Consider the following 23,601-nt stretch of genomic DNA (forward strand, 5'->3'; position numbering starts at 1 on the left):
TACATCCCACCGGCGCCGCACCAGGCCCCACGCCCAGTGTGCGCGGCACGTGGCCAGCCTCGCCGCGCCCGTGTGTGTACGGTACTGACCCGGAGCCGGAGACGGCCGAGCAGGCGGCCACCACGTGGAACGGGTAAGTCAGCGCCGAGCCGATGTACTGCAACACACACGGAAAGCGCGTGAGGTTCACCGCATAACACGGCCGGTACGCAGCCGGCCGTGCGCCAACGTTGCATCACTTTATGGCGAAAACTGCGCTTCATGGTCCTTTGTGCTTTCATCCTTCCGAGCTGTAGGGCCTACCTCAGCAGCGTTGTGGGCTGGCTGGTCGTTCACGTGACTACATACATGCACCAGCCCGCTGCACTCCATGCGTCGGGAAAAGCATGGCATCACATCATGCATCACAAGCATCACATCACAATCAAAGCATCACATCATGCCTCATCAGCCACCGGAACCCCTGCGCCTACGCATTCGACACGAATCGCCAGGCAAAATGACCGCCGCGGTCGAAGCGACCTAAAACCTCACGACCATCCGAAACGAATCGGACAATACGCCAGCACCTGGTACCAGGAAATATAAAGTCAAGGAAACTAACCCTGCAAGAAAACTGAAGCCCCACCCGGCGCGACGCAGCGAGCCAGCCCAGCAAACCACCTCCCCCCCGGTGGCCCGGCACGTACCGCCATGAACGAGGCCGTGTAGGCCTTGAACTCGCGGTCCTCGACCACGTAGTTGTTCACGACGTAAGTGAGCGAGGCCACGAGCAGCGCCGACAGCAGGTCGCCCAGCAGGCGCGGCATCAGGCCGGAGAAGTAGCCCAGCACGCCGTTCTCGTTGTAGATGGCGCGCAGCGAGGCCAGCACCCCGCTGCGAGCGACGCACCGCCCAGGGCTCACGTTAGCACACGGCGACGAGCGGGCGAGCGCTGCGGTCTGCGACGCGTCACTCTGCCGTTTGGAGCTGCTCCGGGGCACAGTTCAGCACGCGCCGGCAGAGCGACCGACGCCGTCATCACGGTCTAGTATGCATGAAGCATCACACAGCAGTTCGTGAGAGCCTCTTAGAGCTGCCACTTGGCGGATGTAGGGTAAACCAGCTCTGGCTACCAGAACGGACGGAGATGCCAAGACGGACGGAGGTGCTAAGAAGTTAGCATTGCAAGCTGACGCAACGAGTACCTTAAATGATACATGATACAACTGTACGAGATGCAACGGAATACAGTATGACAACTGTCACATCCGTCAAGCCGCATACTCGTACCAGGACCCTCTACGCCGACCTTAAAAATAAGCGACTTCCAACCGAATGCTTGCGGTGAAACCGGTCAACATGCAACACCAAACAGCGTACGGAACGGATGGCCCGACGGAGCGCCATACAAAACCCATTGCCTACTAGGTCGCACCTTTGAAATCCAAGATCACATTTCAAGTCACGAACAGACATTTCAAAGATAGCTCGCCAATAGACAGCGCAGCATCCGACCGGGGCCGAACCTTGCCGACGCGGCGCCCCCCCCCCCCCCCCCCCCCCCTCCCTCCCCGGCACATCACCCACTGACCTGTGCTCGACCTCCTGACCGACGAACTGCGCGACGGTGCGCGTCTTCACGACAAACAGCGGCTGAGTGATGATGATGCAGGCAAGGCGGCCGCCCAGGTCGCGCAGCGTCGCCATCATGAACAGCTTGCGCAGCTCCTCCTCGTTCAGGTCCTCCTCGCGCTTGCCGTCGCAGCCGGTCTTCCTCCTGCAGAACGCGGGAGGAACTGGGCGTCAGGAAAGTTCAGGAGCCTGCCTTGTCAAGTAGATAGCCCGTCGCCCGATTTCAGTAGAACGCGTGAACATTTCCAGGCGGCCGCCGCTGTAGCATATGCTGATCGCAACCTTTAGGTTGCCGAGATATGCAGCATACACATTTATTCCGAAAGATATCCACGCAGGCTAGGTGTATGCGCCCAAATGTTGAGCATAGCTGGATGGCTGTACCTTCAGGGCGCCACCGATTACGTGCTGTTCCAATCCAGAGGCAGTTTTGACACCCGGCCTTTCTGGCGTGGCAGAATTGCACATGGATCTTTTGAATGCTGTGCAATGCTACGACGAGGCCGTTTCGAGGGAAACCGTCTCTCTTTCTCTCTCTCTCTCACTCTCTCTCCCTCTCTCTTGCTCTCCCTCCCTCGCTCTCGCTCTTCTTCTCTCGCTCTCGTTCTCGCTCTCGCTCCCCCGCTCTCGCTCCTCTGCTGTACCGCCTTGACTGTACGTACAACCTGTTATCATAAAGAGCCACCTATTCTGTCAGCACGGCTGCCATGAGTGGTTTGCATCGCACCTGTGGCTACACCGCTGGCAAAAGGTTTGCACCGGGAACGCGGATTTGACTAAGCCAGCCGTGAAAAGCAAGGTCAGCTGGTAAGTCCTACGCTGACCAGCGCACTCTACTCACCACTATGCGCATCTAGATGGGGAACCCGCCGATGCTGTTACAGTTGCTAACACTCTGGTTTTCATGACTGGTTCCCGCTTTTCAGCGCGGATGGCGGTGCCAATGACAACAGCTTTAGTTGCGTGACTCGAGAAATAACAACACCTTTGTTCTCTGGATGTAATTTCCGAATCCATCTTCCATTTACCCATACCCATTTACCCGACCGTGGTGAAGCCACGTATACAACTGTGCCCATTCGGGCTTTGGTCTAGGCATATCTGCATAGAGCTGTCGAGAGTCAGTCTAATTCACACTCCTGAAATAAACGCCGAACAGTTTCACCAGATGAAAAGCACGGATCGAGTGATGCAACAGCAAAACACGGCAGTCCGTTCCGGTTGCCGGAACTCTTTAAACTGAATGATAATCACAAAACGTCGCCGCCAACCAGCCTATGAATCATAATGCACACATGGCCAAGACTCATCCTGCTCTGACCCCAACTCATCCCTTATCCGTCCGCACAAGTGCGTTGTCAGCATGAGACTCAGTCCCGCAAACACGTGGGGTGAGTCACAGCCTCACCGGCATCCGGCAACGCCCCGCCCACCGCGCCCGCGGCACTCACCTGGAATGTGATCCGGCTGGTGACCTGGTGGAAGGTCACGCCGGACACGACCTGGCAGGCCATGCGCGCCGTGCAGCCCCGGTACAGGCCCCAAAAGCCGTCGCGCTTCCTCATGTACGACACTGGCGACAGAGAGCCGACACGTCGCTCCCAGCTCGCGTCGGATGAAGGGGTCTCGCTACACCTCATGAAGCAGACAAGAGGTTCATAGGAAGTATTATTTTCTAGGGGCTAAAATTTTGTCACACAGCAGCACACATCAAACGAGGGCATATTTACATCAAGCTGTTAAGCATATCACATGCCTTGAAAGTCATGATTTGGGTCCTTCCTGACAAACTGTGCAGAAGACTGGTGCACTGTAAAGGAATGCTCACTGTAGGTGAAGACGTTGGGTAAGCCCAGCGCTGGGCGACCAAACAACGTCTTCGTCGGTCTCGGTGGCAACGGCTCAAAACCGATCTGAAACGCCACCGTGCAACGATCAGCCCGACGAAGAGTGGTACAAGACGAGTGGTACAAGAAGAGCCACAAGGTGCACAAATACATTGCAGACAACCTCCCATGTCCCTATGCAATTCAGCGACTTAAAAGGAACTACCAGTTTGAATTCATATGATGAATACACAATGAATACATTTTCTACAAATAGATCAATACACAAAATAAGAATACACTATGGCTACCACATTCCACCCACCTGCATGAGAACTTTGGCATTGTCCAATGGACTGAGAGCTGCATTCAGGGCCAGCTTGGCAGCCCCGTGGTAGAAGGAGAGCTCTTCGTAATGGTGGTTACCCATGGTAGCACTGGTTGCAGCAGGCTCAGAGCCCTTGGCTGGGTAGTGCTGTCCCTGGTTGCTAGACTTGGTAGACATTGAGGGTTTGTCAACAGAACCTGGCAGTCCAAGTTAGATTTGAGGACACATGCTTTTCACAGCAGAGGCAGACCACACAAGCATACTAAAAGGATCCATCTTGGTGAGAGGGTAAAATGACTAGCTTTATTTTATGGTTCACTAAAAAAAAGCTTCTCTGAGAGAATTTCATACCCATCAGGGCATGCTTTGTGCACAGCTGGGTCTCTAACTGTGTGCAACCCAACCTTACACATACATGTAATGAGAAATTGTGCATAATGCATGGTCCTGAAATTTGTGCTTACTGAGATTGAGTTGTGTACACAATTGTAGCACAATGAACATATCAAAACTAGGGCTTAGCCTTTGCACAGTTTGGATGCCTAAGATACCTGTAAAATGCAAAATATAGACTTGAGGCTATCTTTGTGTGCCACTAGCATGTGCATTAGTGGACTTCCAGAGCTTAAGTGAATCAAGGTTTTCAGTAAATGCCAAGAAGTATTTGAAGACAAGCTAATAATCAAAGTCAGCATTGCAAAAAGCTTCCTGAAATTAGATATTCCAATCATCACACCAAATAATGTTGTAAAACCCTATCATTGGTCATGGAGAGCCAGTGTGATTTTAGTTTTGTTTTGCATTATGCAGCGGGTCACAGTCACCCCTCAGCACCGGCAGTGTGTTCGTGGTACAATCGAAGAGCACATGGTGGAGGCAAAGAAAAGGCCATCTAAACATGATGGCTGACATGAACATGAGGCAGTTGGAACTACTGAAGTGGTGTATCAGGAAGGGACAGAGGAACTCAATGCTGCAGAACTCAATGCTGTGGCTGAGCCAACACTGAGTGGACACTGGGGCCCACCAAGCCACACAGCTGTGAGAAGTAAAGTGGAGACAGCTTCAGAGGACTACACAGCCGGAGAAGGATTGGCACCCAGAGCAGCATGCCAATGTCAAGTGGGTGCAACTCCATCACGAAATGCCAAAGCAGGGGAGGGGTGGAAATGCAGGCCAATGCTCAGCACCCCAGGCTGTGCAGGATCCCTCAGGTAGGAAGCAGAAGTACAGAAGTAAGTCTAAATAGAAGTGGACACTCACCACCTGCCTCACAGCCATAAGGAGGCAGTGCTGGCCAATGCTCAGTTGATCAACAATGGCAACATCACTGTGACAGTGTGTTCTGTGGCTCACTGTTATGGAGGGTAAATGCGCAACATCAGTGTGACATGTGTTCTGTGGCTCACGGAGATGGAGGGCAAATGCAGAGTCTTTGCTGTACTTTAGGTCAGGTAGGTCTGAATCCCCTGCCAATCCTTCTGCATGTGTTATGCCACCTCAAAGTTAAAACTTCTGCAGAGGGCAAGATGCACATCAATGATAAAATGATCAATGGCTTTCATGGCCAGGAGACTACAATCTCACTACTTTAGCCAACAATGCACTGGAGCAGCCCAAGTGGCTCAAGAAGGTTATTATGGAAGCATTGGCTGTAACTGTTTTTTTTTACCACCCACATTACAAGAGACTGACTTGGGATGCATTTCATTGTCACATTATCATACTCATTGTTTAATGCTACATGATTATGACAACAAACAATACCAACCATATTTATTACCTTGCCATGCAATTTGCCAATATCAGTTTAAGCTAAATAGCAAGAAGCTGCACATTGCATGTGAGGCCTCTCCAATATCACTGAGATGTACACATCATAGCAGGTGAATAATGTAAAAAACATACATATTATAAGTGCAAGATTGATCAAACAAGCCATAAAATGCAGGAAAGAAAGGAATGAACAGAAGTAGGCTTGCAAAAATTAACTGGATGTACCATAATGCACAATCATCCCTTCATTTCAGAACAATGGCCAAGGAAAGGCTGGGGGTCAAGCCACCCTCCCTTCAACCTACAACTTGTCTAAATATGACATGAAGTGAACTTAAAGACATAACATCCAAAGCAACAGGAGCTAACAGATCCAAAAGCACTGCATCATTGGAAGAGTACAACTGAAGGTTTGTACTGAGGCAAAGGAAAACTAGAGTAAGTTACTAATAACATATGAAGTCAACATAGCATGAGAAAGCACAAGAAACTAAATCATATTATATAATCATTCTGTAACAGTCAATCAGCAATTGATGTCATTGGGAAAACAGCTATATTGATTATGCTTCTCGGGGTTTATTGACTCAGTTTGTCAGGAGTGAACATCAGCACCCAAATATTGCACTATTTCAACTGAGGAAAGGATGCTACAATTGCTATCATCTAAATCGGAATTACATAAGGCTACAGCACATAATCTGTGCATCTATTTGGATATTTGCATCCCACCACCAACCATAGCCCTCGGCGGCGCCTTTCTCATTCAACACCCCACCTGAAAGACAACCTGAACCTAACGCCGCGATCACGTTTACTATCACCGCGGTTCATTTCGTTAGAAACACGCGGTGCCTTACCTGCGCTGCGGGCGACAACCAGCGACACGCCGTGCTGTTGCCGTGCTGTACCTGCTTGTCAAGGTAATAAGCACCCTAATTCTAGGGCCTTGGTAGATACCAATAATTTGCGGCCAGCGATATGGCAGCTCGTAAAAGTTCAAATGGCAGCCTGCTAAGTTATGGAGTACTTTATAGAACGTATGCATCGATACCATTTAATGCGCGCACGAATCGAGTAACATCACTGCGTAAAAGCGGCGTTGGCAGGGGGAACATGTGGGGCACTCGCCCCACCTCCCCTTACGTTCTGAGGGGTGGAACCGACGGCCAAGGTCCTTAGGTCCTCCAATCGGCCCGATTGGAGGACCCCAGAGCACGAAGGACTGGCTGGAGATCTTACTCGGAGGCCCCGGTTCATGGGGACGGACCCTCAGCTGACACTCACAGGACCCTTTGCGCCGATCATGGGTGTAGGAACAAGGGGGCCAGGAGGGCAGCAGTGTTAACTGGCTCTCCACTTTTCAGATAAAGGTTGGGTTTAGCTTACTTATGCACCACATTAGAAACATACATGCTGATTTGCCTAGTTCACCAGCCATCTTCCTCAAGATGCCTCCGTCATCTTTTTCGTTTGCTTGCTGACGATCGCTTAACGTCACAGCCGCAGAACCGACGTCACGCGGCCTATGGAGACTGCAACGCCGGGCGTCGAGGCTGTTGCTGGTATGACTTGCGAGCGCGCAAGTTCAAAACCATGTTACATAAATTTTCATCAGTAATCAATTCTGACTGAATCTTGAGCATTTTAAGACGAACATGGATTAGTTATGTTGACACAAATTTAGGACTCAATTCATCTACAATCTACGTTCAGGGAGTCCTCAATATATCAGAACACGGGAGAAAACATGGAACTGTAGTCTATGTGACAAGTATTGGACCACCTGCTGCGATCAGGCATGTGGTTGCGTCAATGAGGGCTCCTATGCTGATCCGAGGCCAACTACGCGGGTCAGAAGGCTCCCGTGTCAGGGCGGGGAACAATGTGACATGATATATTCTCCTAATGGCCTCCGGATCGACCTAGAGATCCCGCCTCGTGTCGCCAGAATGACAGCCAGAAGACACTTCACTTCGCGGTGGGACGGAGTGACCCTTCAGCCTTTGACTGAAACCGGTAATGTGCCTCTGGTGTTCTACACAAGGGGCCCCTTATACGGAAGGGAATAAGGGGTCTTACTATTGTTGAGTAGAGTGGGGTTCTCATTATTGTTGAGTAGAGTGGGGTTCTCATTATTGTTGAGTAGAGTGGGGTTCTCATTATTGTTGATTAGAGTGGGGTTCTCATTATTGTTGAGTAGAGTGGGGTTCTCATTATTGTTGAATATTTCGAACGTTAGAAATGAATTTAAAAAGAACGAGCAAGGCTATCCCATGTTTGTCCGAGCACGTTCATTTTTTCAGAATGGATTAATAAAAAAAAATCGTCAGAACGGCGTTGGCCACCGCAAGTGCCACCAGAAGGCAGGCGCCGTGTTAATCTGTCTTCTGGACAGACAAATAGTTACATAAACACGAAAAATGGAGATTCTACCTTTACTCTTACAGCTTCACGACAGACACACAGACCACATTCCAGCACCACTTCACGGTGCTTTAAGGGCCTATCCGTTCATATCATCAGTCTAAAAATCCCACGCGTGAAATATACACCCAGACTGCCTTCTCAATGTATGATTTGATATCCTGAAGCGTTAAAAGGTACTTATTTCAGAAGCGTCATCATTTTCGTCCATCCGTTGGCCGCGGCTCAGCATTAGCTGCTGGGCCGATGCTACCCGGCCTAAGGGGACTGTTACACCTGGCGTTGAGGTTTCTGTTACTAAGACTTGCGAGTGCGCGTGCTCAAAATTATGTCACACAATGCGTGCTCCTCATCGATTCGAGTGTTTAAAGGCAATTACTTCAGGGGCGTCATCCTTTTCGTCTACCGGTGGGCCACGACGAAAAATTGGCGGCCGGTCTAGCAGACATGCGCTCTGCGCTCTGCAGACTACGGAGACTGCAATGCCTGGTGTCAAGGTTTTTGTTGCTAAAACTTGGGAGCACGCATGTTTTAAAAAATCGCGTTACATAAATTGTATCGCTAATTGATTCTGGCTGAGTGTTAAATATTTCCAAACAAACGTGGCTTGGCCATGTTGATACACGTTGTTGACCACTCGAGCTACAATCAAATTTTCATCTTTAAATTTCGATCAAACATGGCGATCTACCATTGACCGTCACGACATCCTTAATGTCTGTAGAGCCCATGTAAAACATTCTGGCAAAGCTTCTTAATTATGTCGATTTATAAAAAGCCCAATGAGCTATTGTACATTAAGGGCACCGGCGATTTATTTCATATGGTGGTTCAACGCCTGATTTCTGCACCTTATTTACTTCAAAGTACAAACAGAATTGATCTTACGGTAGCTCCCGGTTTCTGTTCTGGCTTCAAGATAAAAATGCCAATGAAACGAAGAAAACCGTATCCCTTGTTAACAAGTAAGCTATATCCGAGGGTATTTCGTGGGGTCACTATAAGAGAAGCTTTTGTCAACCCTGTGCTCCCCCTTAGCGAGGTTCTGCTACGTCCCGCCTACACATAAAAGCAGATGAAGTCGTCTACGTTGAATGATAGGCAATTAAATGTCCGTTGGGCCAATTCATACGTGAGGTATGCAGCTTCCCGGGAGGAGTGGCTTTTTCTGGGCATAGGCGGATCCCGGGGGGGGGGGGGGGCCCGGGGCAAAACAAAAATTCTGAGGGTATGTTTTGCCCCCCCAAAACAAAATTATCAGAGCTTCATGAAAGTTTCGTCTATTTACCGTCTGTTTGAACTTTGACTGTTTAACTGTTTTGTTTTAACTTCTGTTTAAGATTCAAAGGCATTTCGGTGTTTTAATGGTGTCCCTACTAGGTACTCGCGGGAGGCACCATGCACTGGACCTCGGATCCCACACGAGCCAGCTGGCGACGAACGGTTGCCCCCCCCCCCCCAAAAAAAACAACTCCAGGCTAGATCCGCCCCTGTCTCCGGGGTGGTGTGGTGTAAGGGAAGATAATTCGGAAAAAGATACTGTTGCAGGTGTCCAACATGTTTTACACACCAATAAGTAGTATGCCAATCCAGAAATATGCAACAAAGCAGCCATATGATCAGTTCGCAATCAGCCATATGGGAAACAGCTGGGCCTAGGCAGTGGCCGCCGACGGCGGACGGAACCAGGGCCCAGACAAGGAATATATAACAGAAGGGCCTTGATTCTGTGGCTTAGTTGCTTAAGGATAATCTCCAGTTTTATGGCTTTTGTCACGTTGTTTTTAGCAGTTTCAATCTTCCGGATTGGTTTCCGCATAAAATGCTGCGACAAGCCTTGTCTCTTGAAAAGCAGCCAGCGAAATGACGGCGCATGAGAAATCCGTGGCACTGTGTGCCATCGATTCACTTTCAAAATTCCCACCAAGCTATGTCCATGCCGTATTTCGGCATCTACCCTGTGAAGACAGATGTCTGCTCAATGACCCAAAATGCCCACCCGCTCGTGGAATTCCGCGTCCGCAGGAAAAACAATGTTAAAGTGAACGAATGGTCTTGGGTAGCTGAACAGCCTTATCTGCCGAATGACATAGATGAGTCGAATAGGCAAGCTTGCGCACCAGAAAGAAACAGCTCTCGATACATATCTACCATGGCAGCCATGCCATTTAAATAAAGAGCGATAACAACCTCCATCTGTAACCCTCCCTCCCCCCGTACCCCCTGTGCTCGGCTCCCCACTTTTTGAAACGTTCTTGCGCCTATTATATACATGGCGCCGATTGGACACAAGGGACCCCTGAGTTGTCAAGGGTATTAATATTGGTCAGGCACCACCAGTAGCGCACAGTAGCGCACCGTCGGTCTGAGCACTGGGAAGCCACTTTCCAAACAGGTACGAGGTTGAGTCCGGCGATTTTGATTCGTCGGGGCCTCTGACACAATGAGGGTTTCCTGTGTCGGGGCCCAGGTCAGGGGCCCCACAGTCCCTAACAGGGGTCCTTATTTGCAAGTGGTCCTGAGTCGGCCAGGATTCATGTTTAAGAGGGCCTGAAGAGAGCCCTGCAGGGTCTCTCTAGACGAGCGACCAAGGGTCCGATTGGAGAGCTGAAGCGCCCGAACGACTGAGTGTAGGTTACATTATGGATCCCGACTCCTAGGGCCGTGATGTCAGATTTCAGTTAGAGAGCCTCTTGCACCGATTTGTTGCCCCTGGGACAGTGCGTTTCTCTATTTCGGTCAGAGATCGCCAACACCGAACAGTTGGCTCCATGTCGATTTCAGTCCTGTAGGCCCATTTCCCAAGCAGGGACAAAACCGGACCCGCGATTTCCACTAGTTGCAGCCATGAAACAATGCGGGTCCCTGTCTCGACCTGGGACCCACAGTGCCTAATAGGGTGTCCTGTGTCAACAAGGGATCCCGAGTCAGCCTGGAAGCATTTGTTGAACAGAGACAGGGCCGGAATCTGAATGCTTGAGGGCCTCTTGCGTTGGCAAAGGCCGCTGACAATTGATGGAGACATGAGAGCTGGTGAAGGAAGTCCACATTGAGACCATAAAAGGGGCCCTGTGTCACCCAGGGACTCAATACCGGACGGTAAGCCCTCCACCCCATTATAGACGAGGGCCCTTTAAGCCGAACTGGAGTACGTGTGCCAGTTATTAAACCACTTGCAGCGATTAGGGATCCTGTTGCGTCAATAAGGGTTTCTGGGTCGATCCGGGTCTAACTGCGCGGGTCAGAAGCCTCCGGCGTCAGAGAAAGGACCAACGTTTTTAATGGTGTATTCTTCTGATGGCCTCCGGATCGACCAGGATTCCCGCACTGCCAGAATGGCGGTTGGAAGGCGCCCCGCGCTGGGACGGAGCAGCCCTTCAGCCTGGACCGGGAATGATAATGTGCCGCCCAGTGTTCCACTCACGAGGCCCCTTGCCCACAAAAATTAAAGGGTCCATAAGTTGTTCGGTGCATTTGCGAGGAACATTATCCACAAAGATAACACAGTGGTGATAGCCTTATTCCTCGGAGAAAAAAACAGGAAAATGGAGATGTAGGTAGTTTGATATTCGGGCATCATGCCTTTATCAAAACAGCAGCAGAAGTGCATTAGGAGAAGATTCACTTCTACTCGCTTTTGTTCTCTTCCATGAAAAGTAGACAAGAGTGGCGAATGTGGCGAACAGTCAGTGGCGCACTGCATCTGGGGCATTCATTCATAGACCCCATTCATCGGGGTCAATCCCCACTCCACAGAAAATAGCTGAGCATTGCATATGCGTGGCCGATTCCTAAGCGACATAGAATGACCTCTTCGTGTCTCAACGCACATGGGCTAGATGGCAAAAGGCCCAACTGTGGCTTGATTGGCTGTAGCTTGCTATTTTGCTCGACATCCCAGCATCGCTGCCATTTGCTTTCGACATAAGCCGTTATCTCTGAACAAAAGTTTCTAGACGGCAGAGGTAGAGATCGTCCACATGGTACGCGTGATGCCTGTTTCGCCAAAGCGTCCGCAAGCTCGCTGCCTGTAATACCAACGTGGTTGGTATTACCAATACCAATGTGGTTGGTATTATAGGTAACGAGCTTCCAGCGCAGCACAATGCTTTTCCCAGCGCGTTCAGTCAGTGAGGCAACTTTAGATGTCCTGTTGGGGGGGAAATTGCGGATAAAAGCCTTTGAGTCCCAAAAGACTGCTGAGCGGGTCAGATAAAATCCAATGCTGCGTCTCGTCACCAACCTCAATGAAGGAGAGCGCCTTGAAGATGGCTGCTAGCTGGGCAGTGTACACCGAGGCGTGCGCTGGTAGGGGAAACAGGGGAAACGTCCCAGACGCGGCGCTGCATGCAAAGGCAGATCCAACAAACTTTTTAGTTTTTGAACTACGGGTAAAAATGGCGTGGTATCCCAAACATGAGTCAATCAACTCTAAAGCGTTGGTCCGAAAGTGACAGGGAATTATGTCCTGTTTAATGGTAGGATACAGCCATACATCATTTTTCGGCGTAACCAGCTCCCGCGGTGGAGTAAAAAAATGATGAAATATTGGAACTCCAGACACACCGATACCGCTTTCTTGAGAAAATTGTGTATTTGCACGAAGAAGGGAACAGCGTATTGCTGGCGTCTGCTCTGAAAAGACCTACGGCTTGGAAAAACTTCCTTACTTATATGTCGCGTGGCTGGGAAATTGCGCCAATTGGCATGCGTAGCGCATTCCTAGAATATACCTCCTGAGCGTCAGCGGTGGCTCGCTGGCCTCCACCAAAAAGCTGGCGGCAGGAGGTGTCCTAAAAGCACCAGTGGCAACGCGGAGCGCGGTGTGATGTACATAGAGTGTCCAAGTGGCGTTTGTGCGGGCTGAGCGCGCGACCATACGTAAAACATCCGTGGTCGAGCTTAGACCGTATTAATGGGCGGTAAAACAGTAGAAGCGTCGCCCCAACGGCCTCTGCTAGCAGTGATCGGTCAATTAATTATACGTACTTAGAGTGTACCCAATGGCAGGCAAACAAGCTGAATTGGAAGACCGTTTAGGAGCATGGATCTTCAAAACCCACAACACGCTGCAAAATAGCACAACAACAGTGCATATATGACCAGACAATGCATGAGGAATGATGAAGCACGCGACGAAAATCCGTCCCATGGCGCCGCGCAAACGTCACAAATATCAGCGCCCCCTCGTGGCGCACCGGTGACGCCACCAAGCGGACACCAAGCAGTGACGCTCAACAAGGCACTAACACATTTAGATCACCGCTTCTTTCCATAGGATGGCAATGGAAATAAATTTTAAACACCAAACACGGCGATAGGGCAGCTTAACAACATTAAAAGCACCTATGATCTTACTGCATTCGTACGACAATAAAAATGCCGAAAGCACAGCTCAAACTTAAATGACAGTGTTTGCGGCCGAATAACGGAAGTAAAATAACTCTTCGCAAAAGATGAACCGCTGCTGTAAAGCACACTTAACACACTGTAGAACAACGATCGGCTTCGAAGCAGCCTACGACGTCGTCCAGCCGTCTACCGGTGATTTAAGGAAGTGGTCGGCATCCCAGCGGAGCGAGGCCGAGCGCTCCATCACGTGACCCTAACCACCGGTCAAGCAGGGGCGCCGCCGAATACCTCGAAACCGGGCAGCTAGTAAAGAACAGCAGGAAATTCACAAAATGTCCAGACGACCGCGTGACCAAGCCTTAAGAAGCGCAGGAGTAAACTGCACTGCACCGAATGTGTCACGTGATCTCCAAAATGGCTACTTCAGATCAAAACGCTCCGCAAATGCGGAACACTCCCTTCACACTATTAAGAAATTCACGCTACCCGACACTTTGCTAGGACGTACCTAGGCAAACGTATTTGATGCTTATGGCTTAATTTGTTTATGAGATTAGCTCATGAATGTGAGCTAATGCACGTGGTACGAGTAATTTACGTGCTTAGGTAATGTGCGTGGCGAGTGCAACGTGAACAACATTACGTTTCTAGAAATAGTAGTTTTCTGCTGTCATTCCTCCAGCTGGTCCTGACTGTAATGCCGCTTATATCCCGCCGTCTCCGCGGAAGAGAGAGTACGTCCATCATCACCAAGGCTTTGCATGTGTCGAGGAAGACGGTCGAGACGATACGGGACATGCTAAACGAAAAAGAAAGAACGTTGGGAGAGCTGATGAGTGCAGGGCGTGCAGTGCAGGGAGTGCTGAGGCAGGGGCGTGAAAGTGTAAAAGAACAGTCCGTGAAGACGGGCAAGACTGTGAAATGTGCGCAGCAGTCAATGCAGGGACATTAAGGAGGGAGGTCGCGAAATGGTTCAACGTAAGCAACGATCCGATGGTGAAGCTGGAAGATGAGGTTCTGAACATGAAAAGAAAACCCACCATCATCATAAATAACATTTCCCAGTTCCATAATAAATATAGAGCAGAACAGATCGGGTTGCTGATGAACTGGATGAAAAGCACCAACAACTGCAAGCAAGTCCGGACTTCCCGGATCAAAACCTGTTCTCCATTGACCCAATAATGAGCAAAGACAATGACTGCTGTATTTCTGATGACAGGGTGAAGATGTTGACCCTGCCATAAAGTGAAACACAAGGGCAAATCATTTGCATCAAAATCATAGTTTTGGCTGTCATCCCCAGCGCGGAGGGAACAAAAGTATGCTGATATTTTTACGCCAACAAACAAGACAATCCATTCAAAAAAGCATATCGACCTCCTGGGGAAGCTAACGTCCTAGATAAAATGCGGGTGGCACGATGTGCAATAACTTCGTGTTCCAACAGGACGGTACTAGGTTCATACTGCAATGCAGACCTAGAGGTTCTTGCAGCACAAGACGACGATGCCTGGCCGAAGGACGTATGGCCCCTGTTCTCTCCCGATATGAGGCCGAGGCCTGCTCTGCTCTGCACCGGAATTTGAGCTTTTGAAGGCCACCATCTTCAAGAGCTAGACGGACACTGACGTGCGGTACGTGCCGAGTGAATGCAAGGGCTTCAGGCCCGGGTGGAGAAGGTCGTAAAGGCTGACTCCTGCGTCTAGTCGAAGTGATGTTTACATCCCCCGATATGGAATTTAAGAAAACGCTTGACAATTATGCTTTCCATTGCCTTTCCGATGACTTGTCTGACACCGAAAGCCCTTCTCTAGCTTCATTACATTGGCATCGCATTGTGATGTGTGATGTCTCCGTGCCTCGTGTCATGTGAAATAAGGATCGGGCTTCGGTCACAACCGTCTCCCGAGGTACTGCCGGGCCGGGGTCGCATCAGGGCTATTGTATGCCGCACAGGCGCTGGCCCACGCGCGAAAATCTGCGTGGTCCCGCTGATTTGGCAATGACCACGCGAGGACCCGACCACACCTGCCCACCCGTCCGATTCGAGCCGGAGTGACGCCGGTGCTCGCCACGTTACGGTGGTGCGCGCACGCCGCCCAGCTGCGTGTCGTCCTTGGCGGACCAGTCGGCACCGGGGCCGTGTAAAAAACATGGTGGTACACGTGGTCGTGGTGTATGCCGTGCGAGTACAGCTGGGCGAGTGCAGCTGCACGCCGGCCGCCGCGTGCACTGCCTGACCTGCCGGCCGACGGCCGCGGCACGGACGAGCCAATCGATAGGCGGCGGCACGACCGTGACCTTGGCCGCCGGTCACGCCCACGCGGCGCCACCACTGGGTAACCCACCGCCAACGCCACCGCCACCAAAACCGCGGGAGCCGACGCCGCCGACGGCTGCGCAGCGGCTGCGTGCGTCAAACGGGACAGTGACGTCATGGAGGCCGGTGGGGGCTCGGCCACCTACGTTCTCTCCCGCTTGACTCAATCGATTGCCGAGGACGGGGGGGGGGGGGGAAGGGGGGGGGGGCGTCGGCGGGCCACGGCTGGCGCTCCTGATCCCGAGTGCGGTGTGGCGCGGGGTGGGAGATCGGCGGTCACGCACGAATTCCAAGAGGGTCGTTGGCTGTCATCCGGCTTTGAATCAGTGCATTATCAATGACACTCAATCTCCAGGTCAAGGCCCGGGTTTGCAAAAAAAATCGGCGTTCAAAGGGGTAGTCATATAAGCTCAAAGCCAAACGAATAACATTTATCAAGTCATTCAGCAGAGACAGCTTGTAAATGTTCGTAAGCCATGCAGTTCGGCGACTCACAGAAACTGTGTCCTGGGCCGAGCAGCGTCTTGCCATATACATACTGCCCTATAGCAAATGTCAACTGATGACGCTTAGATGTCAGATGCCCCAAGTTCGACAACTTTAGCCAGAACCTAGACATGATATGATCAAGAAAGGCTTTGAACCCTGATTCTTCGGCATTATGAGTTCAGATTGCCTATCTTGATAATTTTTTCGACTTTCAGTATACCAGGAGAGACTGGTTAGGCTGCGTTATTGAGGATTCATTGGTTATTTTGCAAATAATCCACGTTTCAAGCTGTTCTTATTATCATGAGCGATGATCACAAGCGATCATGTTATCACGACTAACCATCGCCAGTGATCATAAGCACAGCTTCAGATGTTGAGTATTGGCCACATAACCAATGTTTGCTCGGTAACGTCGTCTACCCAGTACCTCTCGGTACAATGCTTGCTCAATGACGTCGGTTAACCAGTACCTCCTGGTCGCTGAATGCCGATATCTGTCAGCATGAAAACCCTGAGCTCATAATGCAGAACATGGTCCTCGTTTTATTCATATATGCGGACTCGAGCGGCGCTGAGGTGGCCGTCCCGCCTCAAGCGGTGGTGAGCCTACAGTCTCACCCGAGCGGTGCTGAGCTGGCCGTCCCGCCTCAAGCGGTGGTGAGCCTACAGTCTCACCCGAGCGGTGCTGAGCTGACCGTCCCGCCTAAAGCGGCGGTGAGCCCACAGTCTCACCCCGAGCGGTGCTGAGCTGACCGTTCCGCCTAAAGCGGTGGTGACTACAGTCTCACCCGAGCGGTGCTGAGCTGACCGTTCCGCCTAGAGCGGTGGTGAGCCCACAGTCTCACCCCGAGCGGTGCTGAGCTGACCGTTCCGCCTCGAGAGGTGGTGAGCCTGCAGTCTCACACCGGGCGGTGCTGAGCTGACCTGCTGACCTCAGGCACTCCTGCAAAGTGTGCCCTCAACTCGTATAAGATTACATCACGATATGAACAGATGGGGTCGGAGTTGACGCCTGGCGCAGTCCTGCATCCACTGCATCACAGTTACCGATGTCGATAAGTGCAGAGCTGTCTGCTGTTCGCGGACGCCGTATGTTTAGGGCCACGGTAGCACAAAACCGGCCGAACACAGTAGCGCAAAATCGGTCAAACACGGTGGCGCAAAATCGGTTCAACACAGTGGCGCAAGTCGGGAAATCCCTTGTTATGCTGATGAGCGCGGCAGGCGCCGATGACGAACAGGTCGGTGACGCGGCGCCGCACCGACCCCGCCGCCGCGACAGACGCGACCGCTGACGTCCGCCTGCCGTCACCACGCGTAGCGGGCCGGCACGTGCGGCGCGGCCGCCTGGCGGAGCATCCGGAGGCAGCTCGCGCGTCACGGGCCGCTGTACAAGGCGCGCCCTGACCCCGCGCCGGCGCGCCACTGAGTCACCGCTCAGCGGGAGCGCCGCGCGCACGATGGCGGACGCCGGGCCTGGCCGCACGCAGCGCCAGGGTTCCGGACGCACTCACACGCCCAGCCTCTGGATGACAAAGGGTTTGAACGGTGTGGTGAGAACGCGTTCTCATTATGCGGGGTGCTTCTCAAGATGAAAGGCGAATGGGACCTTGGTTATTGGCGTCGGTTGCCTCACTCTGTCCACGTCCACCACCCGGCAGTTGCCCGTGCTTCGAGCCGGAGGTACCACATTGTTTTTGTGTGCGCTCCGTCGTGCTACATTGGTTTTGCGTTGGCGTTAGCCCCGCCTGGCGCCTCCCAAGCCAAGGCCGTGCGTGATTACGCGTTAGTTTGAAGGCGCAGGGCTACTTATATTCTTCATTCATGCTTCGGCTGGTGCTCCAGTGTTTCCCCGACTGGTCGTTGCTGTGACAGGAGGAAGATTTTACTTACTTGGAAAGAAATAGCCCATCAACAGGCCCACCTGTTTTGAAACATTTGTTTTTCAGCAGGAGCATTACCCGCACGTTCTGTTGGAAAAGGACGGGCCGTTACCAAAGCATCTACGGATGGTAGAGCTAAAGCCGCATACACCCGATGCGATGTACCGACACCAACACTTTCAACGTGATCTCAAAGCCGGCGTGTGCCAACGTCCGGTGCGGTGGTTGATCACAGAACGTCCGACTACAGATAGCAGCGGGTGTCGAACAGCGTTCGTCTGAACATATGGCAGACTGCCCGATATCCGGGGGCACAGAGGGCACGGCTAGCGCCACACACTCACTGCGGTGATGACCCCTATGACGGCTACAGCTCCACAGAAATGTGGCACGTGTAGATACGGCAACCACGCGAGTTCCAGGCGCAAGGCGGGCCCGAGAGGGCCACTTCAACGTCACGCCTTGCCCCAGGCCTGCCCTGCTGGGCCGCTGGGCCGGGGCCCGCCGAGTCGCCGCGGCGGTCAGATAAGATATTCTGGCTGTGCGCAGCGGGGCGCTATCGGACCCGGCAGCTGGCCCGAGCCCGACGCCGTCGGCCAGCCGGGGCTCGGACAAGCCAGCTCGGGGCTGACCGGGTGCGGCCGGCACAGGCGACGGCTCTCAGGCCGGCCTGGACCCGAGCGCCCATGCCGACCGGCGGGCTAGTGAAGGCAACACAGCGATGATTACGATTGCGTTTATTACATGCGCAAGTTGTAAACATCGCACAGCGTATAAGGTAAGCATAGCACACCTCAAAAACTTTGGATAAATTTGATGAACATCACATTTGAGCGCTAAACGTGCACTGAAGTAGGCAAAATTATTTGTGCGCTGCCACAAGCAGCCTCTGATAGTATCAAAACCTACTGAGAGGAATGGCCCAGCACACGTACCACTGCCCCGAGCCCGACTGGCTCTGCGCCGTTTGCAGTGGTGAGGCAGCGGAAGCCGCCAGAGCGTGCACACGATACATGTTTCTAAACTACGCTTGCAGTGAATACAACAAATCGACTTCCAGCTGCGCACCTCCCTAACACACTGAATACGCGACGAAGCGAAAGCACATGCAGCAAAACTGAGTCGCGTGCTTTCAATTTTCACAGAAGATCGACAAGAGGCAGGCAAAACGGGAATAGGACTGGAACTCGATTTGTATACACTGAATCACCTATACGGAAACCAACCAGCGGTAATGCCCTCCCGCATCATAAACACCGAGACTTCGGCGCTGGACTGGCGCAAGATTCGTCGCAAGGGATAGCCTACAGTGGCAGTGCCCGCACACAGAGCAGTGCAAACCAGTACGCCTTTGTGCCCGATACTACGCTCTTCATTTCAACTTCAACGCAGAAAAGGTTCCACCCTAGAACACATGAGTTATTCAAGCGTTTTTCAATGCAACGCACGGCCTGGCCGTGACAATCCGGGCATCTACGTCCCGCACGGTTCTCACGATCGCGCAAAGGCCCAGGTGACCCATGGTCGGAGCACCAGAGTCGGAGGTGGGTGTGATCAACATCTAGAAATGGCCAACAGCGAAATCGCATGGAATCCACGAGACGCCGGAGAGTGGTTGGATCTCACACGCGGCGTACGCAGGGCCCACAGGAGTCTGTGTAAGTTATGAAGCACGCTAGAATCGAACGACTCACATTGCGAATGGTGCTGAACAGACAACCAGCCACATTTCCAACACAATATCCAAACGAACTTCGACAATCTGTGGGCGTCCGTCGCGACTTTCAGAGGAGCTGGCAACGGATAGCCAAGAACGGCTCATGGATCATCACACAACAAACAATAAAAACGCGCGGTCCGCTAACTTATCTCCGACAATAAGCTGACGGCGTTCATCACCGCGACACCGCCGGCCACAGACACAACAGACGCCTATAATTCGGCCAGCCTCACTGCCCCACCTACGGCCTGGCACATCGACGCTACGTTACCCTGTCGGCGGGGGGGTCGCCCGGCAGGCAGGGCGGACGACTAGAGACGGCGTCCTAGCGCGGCCGGCCCGGCACGGGCGGCCGGGCGGCCGGGCGGGTCGGCTGCAGCGGCGGCGGCAGGCCCTGACGGCCGCCCGGCCGCGACGGGATGGCCGGCGCCGGGCGACCGGTCACTAGCGGCGGTCGCGCCGCGGTCGGCGGTGGCGCGCGCCGGCCAGCAGCGCCGCCACCGCTTGTGGAGTTGGCCCAGTCCATGCTAACGGCTGCCGAGGCGGGCGCAGCCGAGCAGGCCAGTGACGCGCTACTGATGATGCGCAGCGCCTCCTTGCAGGCGTGGTACATGCGCAGCATTTCCTCGCGCTTGGAGGCCTCTTCGGCGGACTCCTCCATCATGCTGGCCTGGTCACCGCTGGCGTACAGGTGCGCCAGCAGCTCACCCATGATGAATGTCTTGCATTGACCGATCATCATGTACATGATGGTCTTGGGCACCAGGTCGCGCGTCGTCTTGGTCACGATCTTCATGTAGCTATCGACTAGGTTACGGATGGTCTCCACCTGGCGCTCCAACATGGGGTCCAGCGACGCAGCCTGGTCGTCGTCGTCGTCGCGACTCCCGTTGACAGAGGACACCTTCTCTGGGTAGACGCCGGCGCGCAGAAAAGACGCCTTCCAAGAATCCATCTCCTCCGACGTCTCGCTGCTGAGCTCCAGCTGCTTGTGGTCTCTGTAGACGTTGCGGCCGTCCGGCGAGAAGAGGGCGAATGCCGGGCGGCGCGCTATAAAGCCGCTCTCCACATCGCGCAGCTTCAGGTTGTCCAGCGGCAGCATGTACTTCTTATCACGCTCCTCGTCGTCCTTGAACCAGTTAAGGCTCTCTGACGTCAGCACGAACCAGTAGTCGCGCGAGCCGCCGCGCATGATGCCCAGGTTGCCGATGGACAGCCAGCCTTTGCGGATCACCTGGTTGCCCAGCTTGCGACCCGTCTTGTTGGCGTTCTCCGTCTGCGACTGCGCGTTGGCGAAGCCGATGAAGTCCTCGTGGTTTGTGTTCATGTATGCCAGCTCGCAGTTGATCAGCAGAATGATCTGCTTCTTGACCTCAGCCTCGCGCTCGCGAATGAACGTGCAGACGATGCGTTCAGCCTCGTCTCGCAGCCGGGGGTAGCGTGCCAGCTTTTCGGTACACGCACGCACCACGTTGGTGAGCTCCTGCACCACCAGGTCCACGCACTTCAAGCTGGGCTCCTTCAGTCGCTCGATCTGCTTCTTCACGATAGCGTCGAAGGCCATGTCGGGCGTGAAGAGACCGACGCGAATGCCGTGGATGTTCTGAATGGCGAATGCGATCTCCTTGCGCAGTGCCTTCTCGTCGAACTCCATCTTAACGATCTCAAACGGGAACCGTTCGTGGAAAAGCCGGTTGATCTTGGCACCGCCGGACAGCTCGTTGGTGTTGATGCGGCCGTCACCTTTCCCAGAGCCTTCAATGGAGCGGTCGAAGTCAGCCTGCAACTGCTGGATCATCTGCAGCATAGCCTTGGTCTTGATGCTTGGGTCATCAGGTCTGAAGTGCCTATACTCCTCCACCTCCTTCTCCATGCTTAGAAGCTGCTTTTGCAACTTGTCTCTGAGTGAAGGCAAGGTTTCTCTGATGTGGTTGGACAACTGCTGGTTCAACACCCGCTGCAGGTGGGGTGTTCCCATGCGATCTGCCATTGATCGGTAAGCCGGATGGCTTAGGAAGAACTTCCTTTCTGCAGCAAGTGCTGCTCTGATGTCTTTGCGACCCTCAATGTCCCGCTGACTACGGTTCACCACTCCGACAAAACCTCGACGCAGAGGCAAAGTTTTGTTTTCCAAGATGTCCTTAGCATCAGTCCCATCATCCATCAGGTCAAGCTTGGTGATGACACCGATGGTCCTCATTCCATCAGGATCAACTTCCCTTGCCAGCTTCAGAGCATCACTGATTGCAATGTCTTGATTGGCAGGTGTGACAGCAAGCACCAGGCAGTTGGGCTTTGTGATGAACTGCATGATCATGTTTCGGATTTGCTCCTCAATGTCTTTGGGCTGATCTCCCACAGGCACTCTTGTCATGCCAGGTAAATCCACCAGGGTCAAATTCAGAACATGAGGTGAATACACCCTGAGGTTGATTGGAATTGGGCTGATCCCTTTGTTTGCACCTGTAACACGGTCAGTCTCTGCCTCGATCTCTCTTCTGATGTCATCAAAATCTGTGAAGTGTTGCCCTTTACAGTGCAAGAATTCTCCATATTCAGTAGGATTGTTGATCAGCTGCAGAACCAATGGACGTCTTGTGACAATGCCAGAGCCACGGGGTAGGAAATCTTGCCCCACAAAATTCTCCAATACCGAGGACTTCCCAGCACTCTGACCACCAACAACGGCTATCTGGGGCAGGTCCAGCTGCATGCTAACACCCATCTGTGTGAATGCATCCTGCAACTGATTCACTATGCCAATCAGGCTTTCCATCCCCACATTTCCAGCCATTTTGCAGGCCACTTGCTGAGCACCTTCTGCACAATGCAAAAGTGATGTGCCAGATGCAACCCTATCAAAATGAACTTGCAGAGCTGTTGATCAACATGCAAAATGACCAGGGCTCCCGATACCACTTTGGCGAAATCCTGCACAGCGCGCAGCTGCGCTGTACGAACACTCCTGAAGTCGCTCGCTGTGATCCCGTCTCGAAAAAGCCACGCTACTGCACACAGCAACGGCTGCAGATGTTCAGATCCGCGAAATCGATTGCAAGAAGCCTCAGCGACGTAACCAACTCAGCCTCCCCAGCCGCAACCAACACAAAACCCGCCCATCGCGCACCACACACCGAGATACTCCGCGCCCGCCACAGCGCACACCGCTCTTGCCCGCTTTCCGATTCTCGCGCAACAAGCGCAGCGCTCCAGGTCCACACTAAATGACAACGCTGAAACGCTGCGATTTTTCCCAGTCACCTCCTTTCTTCAATCTTACGCGGCAAATTGAGCAGAAATGCAAGCAAACTTAGCAAAACACCGTAGATGTTTGTAAATGATGACAAAGCATTTTTCCGATGAAATATGTATGTTATATCTGCATATTTCAAGAACCTTAAAGGCTCCCGCGTGAGTTACTTAACGTGTATCAATCATTTCACATTTGCTACCAGTTATATCAGAGTTTGGATATCGGTGCACGCATTAAAGTGATGCTCGACTGCAGCAACTAATCAAATTAATTGATTCTTTTAACTGAGCAGTGGCCGCATGGCCTACAGCAGCCAATGCGCCCTAACCCCCCCCCCCCCCCCCCCCCCCAGCTAAGAGGTGAATTACACCAGCGCCACAAACATTCGACGATTTCCATGCGGCTGCGCGTATACACCCTCCAAAACGGAGGGCGGTTACGGACGGGGCATATACACCCACCAAAACAGAGGGCGGTTGCGCACCGGGCTTACACACCCTCCAAAAATCTTTCAGATGGTTGTACGTGTCAAACATACACGAATGCCAGCCTTAGAGGGAAGCAAGTGCAAACAAGCAGAATACCGTGTGAAAAGTCGACTCTATGC

The 23,601-nt window shown here is 52.6% G+C and overlaps 2 protein-coding genes across 2 annotated transcripts; both read right to left on the reverse strand.

Moving 5' to 3' along the window:
* Window positions 1-89: 89 nt before the first annotated feature.
* LOC119091639 (mitochondrial carrier homolog 2) lies at window positions 90-6,506 on the reverse strand (the record flags this gene model as incomplete). Its single annotated transcript, XM_037214445.1, is given in 8 exon segments — window positions 90-157; window positions 690-876; window positions 1,574-1,759; window positions 2,342-2,355; window positions 3,066-3,187; window positions 3,443-3,527; window positions 3,766-3,965; window positions 6,405-6,506. Coding segments are annotated over 7 exon segments (842 nt in total), but the record flags the coding sequence as incomplete, so codon positions are not given.
* Window positions 6,507-20,111: 13,605 nt separating this feature from the next.
* LOC119091751 (dynamin) lies at window positions 20,112-22,910 on the reverse strand (the record flags this gene model as incomplete). The annotated part of the gene is made up of 1 exon (XM_037214615.1): window positions 20,112-22,910. A coding segment is annotated over exon 1 (2,424 nt), but the record flags the coding sequence as incomplete, so codon positions are not given.
* Between the last annotated feature and the right edge of the window lie 691 nt (window positions 22,911-23,601).

Source organism: Pollicipes pollicipes, unplaced genomic scaffold, assembly GCF_011947565.3.
Source record: "Pollicipes pollicipes isolate AB1234 unplaced genomic scaffold, Ppol_2.1 Scaffold_3447;HRSCAF=4054_pilon_pilon_pilon, whole genome shotgun sequence".
NCBI classification, from domain to species: domain Eukaryota; kingdom Metazoa; phylum Arthropoda; class Thecostraca; order Pollicipedomorpha; family Pollicipedidae; genus Pollicipes; species Pollicipes pollicipes.